The sequence below is a fragment of the Neltuma alba genome, unplaced genomic scaffold, assembly GCF_004799145.2.
Source record: "Neltuma alba isolate B1F8T4 unplaced genomic scaffold, ASM479914v2 tig00003950_pilon, whole genome shotgun sequence".
Taxonomy (NCBI): Eukaryota; Viridiplantae; Streptophyta; class Magnoliopsida; order Fabales; family Fabaceae; genus Neltuma; species Neltuma alba.
Window position 1 is genome coordinate 1 of NW_021633492.1, and position 7,228 is coordinate 7,228.

The 7,228-nt window shown below is 35.8% G+C and overlaps 1 protein-coding gene across 1 annotated transcript; it reads right to left on the reverse strand.

The window, feature by feature from the left end:
• Positions 1 to 2,055: 2,055 nt before the first annotated feature.
• LOC114743136 (cytochrome P450 72A68-like) lies at positions 2,056 to 4,717 on the reverse strand. Its single transcript, XM_028931327.1, has 5 exons — positions 4,411 to 4,717; positions 4,103 to 4,320; positions 3,121 to 3,368; positions 2,660 to 3,047; positions 2,056 to 2,484 (listed from the first exon to the last, which is right to left on the reverse strand). Exons 1-5 carry the CDS (start codon positions 4,715 to 4,717, stop codon positions 2,056 to 2,058), a joined length of 1,590 nt encoding a protein of 529 aa, XP_028787160.1.
• Between the last annotated feature and the right edge of the window lie 2,511 nt (positions 4,718 to 7,228).

Here is a 7,228-nt window from a genome sequence, read left to right on the forward strand (position 1 = left end):
AAAATTGCAACTAAAGGCCCCCTGATATGTAAAATTGTGATTTGGGATTCTAAATTTAAAAATAACAATAAAAACCTGAGCCCCTCACTTGTTAAATATAAAATGTGGTGAATGTCTGAAATGTCCTCATCCAAATGACAAATAACTATAGAAAGTGACAAATTCACTTTAGCGAATGATAATTTCAGTAGACCAAATTACAATTTGGCTGAGAGTATGCTAAATGACGAATTGATTATGAAAAATAATAAGTCACTTTAGTTAATGACAACTTCAGTAAATCAAATCACAATTTGGATGAGAGGCATTTTAGACATTTCACCCACATTTCATATTTACAAAAGTGGAACCCGGTCCTTATTTGTTATTTCCAAATTTAGGGTCTCAAATCACAATTTTATATGTTTAGGGGTCTTTATTTACAATTTTTTCTTTTGAAATCATTTATAAATTTTTATGTATATCGACATAAAAATTTTTATTGAAAAATTATTTATAATTTATTTTAAAAGACTCTTTCATAATTATCTCTATTTATCTTCTAAGTAACTGACCCTTGGGCACACATAATTCCCACTAATCGCCGGTGGGTTCCATAATCCCCACTAAATATCATAACTCCTCCATTATGAAATAATACTGGCCTCACCGAATTTGAATTTTTTATAATAATTCTTGAGATATAAACTACCTCTTTATTTTCATATTTAGTATATCGATTTTTTCTGGATTTAGATCATCCCAAATTTTCTCTTAATAACTATTCATTTATTATAATCATCACTCATGCTTTAAAAATAGATAATAATGTGCAAAAAAAAAAGATAATAACACTTCTTTATGATAAAAATTAAATGAATAAATATTTATTTAATTTAATGTCACAATAGGCAATCTTACATTATTAAACTAAATGAATAATTAAATAAAAAAAAAGATGGTTTTAGAGAAATATACGGAGAGAAAGGATGACGATGATCCGTAGCCCTTCCTCTGCAAGTTTTCTTTTATTTGCCTTCTTATTGTTGGCTTCAATCCTATCAATTCTGTTACATTCTAATTAATGTCTACAACCAAAAAGTATTTAACAAATACTACTTCCAGTCTTAAACTAAATTTTATATTCAGAATCAAAGCTAAATATATTATTTCAACAACTCCTATATATTCAGTCTTGTTTTGCTCATACGTTGTTCAAGAACACGTACACGAATTAAACAATAAAACACGCACAACAACAAATTAAAAGAAATCACTCTAATTAAGTAGGAAACAACACCACAAAAACACAAACCAAAAGATCACTTCGGAGCAAGTTATACTCAATGAGCCCAAAGGGAAACATAAACGAAGGATAATGTATATCCCTCAACTAGCTAGTAAATGATATCGGAAGTTATATATATCAACCAGCTATTTCTGACATTTCTTCATTTTCTGGACTATAAAACTAAAGCAGACAAAGCTGTAATCGCGGGTACGGCATGAAATCTAATATTGAAGTTGAAAGAGCATGAGAATATGGTGGCGATAGAAAGTTGAAAGGAGAAACGTTGTAGAATCAAAGCCTGACGTCAAAGCCATCTAACAAAGCAAAGTTCTGTCCAAGGCAGATTCCCGGAGGACCCCATCCAAATGGAAAAAATATTGGATAGAAACAAAACCATGATTTTAAAAGTGTTTTTACCACATATGAAGTAAATATGTAGAGGAGTTTATTTCAATTTGCAGAAAAGTGCTTTTAAAAGTCACTTCTCACATCATACAAACACCCCCTAAATAATTACTTTAACCTGAAAAGCCCTTCATCAGCTGGGTTAAACTGGCTTCATCTCCATGAAACTCTGGATCATGATGGATCATAAGTATTGCTATGCAAATACGCACTCATAACTTCCCAAGTTTCATGTAGTTCTCAACATATGAAACTAGTTAAAGAGCTGATTGCTTGATGTTTGTATTAAACTGACATAAAGTTCGCAGCATCTCTCTCTCTCTCTCTATATATATATGACATACACAAACACACACAAACTGCAAGTTATGAATTTATTATTAAAGTTTGTGTAGAATGACATGAACTCCATGTTGTGGCTGAAGGGTCATTCGGATGAAAGGAGCATGAGAATATGCAGGAGAGAGTTCGAACCAAAAGTTCTGCAGAATCAAAGAAAGGGCCATCTTAGCCTCCAACAAGGCAAAGTTTTGTCCTACGCAAATCCGAGGACCCCATCCAAACGGTATATATGCAACGGAATTTCCTTTCCCTGCCTTTGAGATTCCCTCGGAAAACCTCTCTGGCTTGAACTCCTTCGCATCACTCCCCCATATCTCTTGGTCCTGATGAAGCATCAGTATTGGTATGAATATTTGCACTCCTCCAGGTACCAATATATCCCCAAGTTTCATGTCCTTCTCCGTCGATCTCTCTTGCCATGTCACTGGCGGATACAACCTCAAAACCTCGTATAAAATCATGGTCACCTGCAATGGAACATTATGTTTATTTATCCATGAACAAGCCAGATCAACAGTCAACACAACGGTCTAGGTTCCAAATCAGCTAGTTCTTTTCCTTGGTGGCTCTTCTCCCAAGAAGTTCTTTTCTCAATTTAAGTAATTTAAAAACTAGATATGCATGGATGATATATATACTTACAATCTTAAGGTGACTTAACCTGTCAAAGTTTGGTTCTTGATCCCCAAAGACTTGAAAGACTTCTTCCCTTGCGCGTGTTTGCCAATCAGTGTACTTACTCAGCAGCATTATGGCCCAAGCAAGCAAAGATGAAGTGGTGGCTTGGCCTCCAAAGTAGAAAAATTTGCATTCGTCGATTATATCTTTCATGCTCAACCCAACGTTTTTCTTGTTCCCTCGTTTCTCTATCTCCTTGTGATTGGATTCTAAAAGTATGCTTAGTACGTCATTCTTCATGGCTTCACCTTCCTTTAGGGCTTTCTCCTTCTTCTTAATGATTCCCTTCACCAAGTCTCCCACCATTCTATCTATCTCCTTAATCCTCCTAAGGTCCTTACCGTGTACAAAGCTGCAAAATAGATTCAATAAGTCAATCTTTACAGATACATATTAATGCTCCATATTAATTTGCTTAATGTTACCTCCAAAATGGAGTGTGATATCTTTGTAAATGATTCATGACAAGTTCAGATTGCTCTGTGAGGAGATGGAAGATTTGTTTGCCTTCTTCATAGCTACTCCGAAATGCTGCTCGACAAATAACATCCTGTGTCATGCTCATAAGTGAAGGCCAAACATCCACTTCACACGTTCCATTTGAGGACGACAGCTTTTTATCCCATTCTCGTATCATGTCATTGCAACATTGGAAAAGGGTTTGCGTCATAGTCTGTGGAAAATTTAAAATATAAGAAAATGAAAGTCAAAATTGCCGGACTGACATTAATTAGAGAAACCAAATACTGATAGAAGAACCAAAAAAAGGAATCTTGTATATATGTACGTCTTTCCTGAATCAAGTTCTTGACGTTTATATTTGACATGACTCAATAAACATTTCAAATTTTAATGAGGAGAATGTATAGTACAATATTCTCTTCCTCAATAATTGAGCTGTCAGAGTTTCAACAACTTCATTTCAAATTTTAGGTGTTCATGACATTATGTTTTTAAGTTAACTAAGCTAATGTATAGATAGTCACAATTAGCTAGTCACGTGAATGTCCTTCTTCTTAATCGATAAAAGAACAAATTTGACGTTACAAAAACTGAATAATATAACATAAAAGGAAGCTAACTTACAGCAGATCACCACTCTAAATCCATCAAATGTTGCCTAAGATCACATACATCCAAAGAAGGAACTGATAATAATAAAGGGGTGAGGGAGAAAGCTTCCAACCTAATGGACACAAGCCTCTTAGCATGCAGAAGGGGTTCTCTAAAGTGATGAAGTGTAGTTAAAAAATTGCTTCAATAATTTTTTTCCTTATTTAGAAAAAAGCAAAAGGAGCGAGAGAGGTGTATTGCAGTTTTTTAACTGCTCTTCACCAGTTCAGAACGATCCTATCCTTGTTCCATGAGCATTATTAGAAGAACGTACGTAGATACGAAGTTAATTACCTTGAGTTTATCCAAATTGAACGCTGGACTAATGATCTTTCTGTGTTTGGCCCACTTGTCTCCATCAAGTTTTGCGAGACCAGGGGCTACATACTTGCTAAGAGGATTCAAATGACTTTTTCTGTAGTCATAATTCTTGTTGAAGACATCCTTTATCTGCTCTGGGCTCGTTAAGATCAAGCTCGGTGTCGGTCCAAACCACATGAATGAATTTTTACCTGCAAGTAGGTACTACGTTAATTGTTACCACAGTAGCCAAACTATACACAGAGAACAAAAACCAGAAGACATTAAGGAAAAGGAAACACCATGTTTGTGGAGAATGTGGAGCACAAAGGAGAAGAAACGAGGAGATAGATCATGGGACAGAGACTTCATGGGCATGGATTTGGCTTCTTCATGCATCTTCACTATTTCCTTCAAGTCACCAACCCAGAACTTGTAAGGGTTGGCCTGAAAACCTTGCTCTATGAGCACCCTTTCCAGCCTCTTAGGGTTCAGCCACAACCACTTCATCATCTTCCATCCCCATCTCACCATTATTATCGCCGCCGTTATTGACGCTATTAACGTTGTTGCTCCCAACATTTCTCTTACAACTCTCTCTGTCCCCATTCCTTCTTGTGTTTGTATAACATTGATATGTAGATTGGTTCATATATATAGACTGATTAATGGAGTCTCGCACACACAGAAGGACGGAGGGGGAGAGAACGATGAGCGTCTATTATTGTCTGTTCTCTGCTTGCATACAAGGCGAAGAGATTGGCAAAATATAGAACGACAGTCAATATAATTAATAATATTGAAGAATTATTAATTGTTATCCTAGAAAGTACTTTTCTGATCCTTATACACACTAGTATAAGGATCTTATATTTAGGATCGGAGGAGTAATTTGATTATATTAAGTAAGTTAGGTAATTTAGTTAATTATAAGAAATATGACATGTTTTTCTTAAAATACCATAATCATCCTTTTTAATATCTTCCCTCCTTTTTTTACTTGATTATGCTTAAAGGAATATCAATACGAGTAATTTAGAAAAAACTGATAAATATAAGAAATATGTTTTATATTTAAGACCAAAATTAATTTAATAATTAGGTCATACATTAAGGACTGAAATAGTATAAGTTTAATTAGATTCACGTTATCTAATTCATGGTTCACTCTAATACAACATAGCTGATCTTTTACAAGTTTTACAAGTTTATGTGTGCTAATTAGTTATTCAAAATCTTCACAAAATAAAAACTCAAGAACAACGAATGAGTTAAATAGTAATTCATATTACACTATAAAATACACGTTAGCTGGTTTACCGCAACCTCAAATCAATTAACAAACTTAAATTTTTTTTTAAAAGATCAAATATATATCAAAGCATAAAAAATAAGTACAGGAAGCACAGAGTAAAACAAGTGCAACCAACGAAGTAATACGGGACATATAATTCAGGCTAGACACTATAAGCTGATTCCTACGCACTGCCTTCGGTGTTTAATATAAATCCCGGTTGATTAATTTGGAAAAATTAAAAAAATTAAAAAATTAATTAATTATATATGATCTCTCTAAAATACTTATATGTATCATTAAATTATATATCTATTTATAAGTTGGGTAAATTAGTTTTGTAAAAATTAATAAATATAATACTTCAAAGCGATTTATGTAATTTATTTAATCTTTGCAAATTAATTAATTAAGCTTTATATTGAGGACTATACGTAGTATATAAAACAACAACAAGGCGCACTAAGCCTTGCCAGGAAAGGGACAACATTAGCTCAATATCATCGGATAAATCAATGGGGGAAAATAGCATATATCAAATCATATGTGAGTGCGCACGAAAGTAGGAAATTTTTTTAAGAGGTAAAATTAGAAGAAAATTTTGCAATGGTGCACAATATGTGTAAACATAATGAAAAAGAAAGATATAAAAGATGAAGATGTGAATCAAATTCAAAGTATACTACTCATTTATTTTTTCTTCATTTTCCTCTTAAAATGCATATTAATTACGAAGCCTATGCGACCTTCAAAATAAATGAATGAACTTTTTGGTTCCGTGAAGCAACAGATTTGCCAATATAAGTAAACTGTATTACAAGTGGGATCTTCCAAGAAATATAAAGGCTACGGTATTGTCACTACAAAAAAACAGACTTTAGGCGACGACTTTCGGCGGCGACAAAAAAAGTCGCCGCTGAAGGTCCACTTTCAGCGGCGACACCAAAAAGTCGCCGCTGAAACTAAGACTTTCAGCGGCGACAAAAGTGTCGCCGCTGAAAGTGGACCTTCAGCGGCGACTTTTTTTGTCGCCGCCGAAAGTGGATTTTCAGCGGCGACATTTTTAGTTGCCGCTGAAAGTTCGCCATTGAAACCAAGACTTTCAGCGGCGACAAAAGTGTCGCCGCTGAAAGTGGACCTTCAGCGGCGACTTTTTTTGTCGCCGCCGAAAGTGGACCTTCAGCGGCGACTTTTTTTGTCGCCGCCGAAAGTTCGCCATTGAAACCAAGACTTTCAGCGGCGACTTTTTTTGTCGCCGCCGAAAGGGGACCTTCAGCGGCGACTTTTTTTGTCGTCGCCGAAAGTGGACTTTCAGCGGCAACTTTTTTGGTCGCCGCTGAAAGTTCGCCATTGAAACCAAGACTTTCAGCGGCGACTTTTTTTGTCGCCGCCGAAAGTGGACTTTCAGCGGCGACTTTTTTAGTCGCCGCTGAAAGTGGACCTTCAGCGGCGACTTTTTTTGTCGCCGCTGAAAGTATAATATAATAATATATATTTTATTTTACAATATTAATAAACAAATTCAATCTGGCTCAGCGGCAAGAAGGTTGGACACGAAAGGAGGCGGTCACGAGTTCGAACCTGGAAGAAGACACATTTAAGGTGAAAATATTTGGACGATGACGTGGCGAGGAGGAGTGATGTGGCAATGACGTGGAGGTGGCTAGTGATGATGTGGCGGTCGGCGGTTATGATGTGGCCACCGATGGCGATGACGTGGAGGTCGACGGTGATGACGTGGCGGCCGGAGATGATGACGTGGCACCGACGGCGATGACGTGGCATTGGTAAAGCTAATTCTTTTTAGACATTACTTTCAGCGGCGA

Bases quoted from the DNA above. Each gene is read 5' to 3' on its own strand.
- LOC114743136 (XM_028931327.1), bottom strand. From the start codon at position 4,717: ATGGGGACAGAGAGAGTTGTAAGAGAAATGTTGGGAGCAACAACGTTA. The intron at 4,321-4,410 runs GTGTTTCCTTTT...ACCTACTTGCAG, and splicing joins CCACATTCTCCACAAACATG to GTAAAAATTCATTCATGTGG. The intron at 2,485-2,659 runs GTAAGTATATAT...GTTCCATTGCAG, and splicing joins GGTTAAGTCACCTTAAGATT to GTGACCATGATTTTATACGA.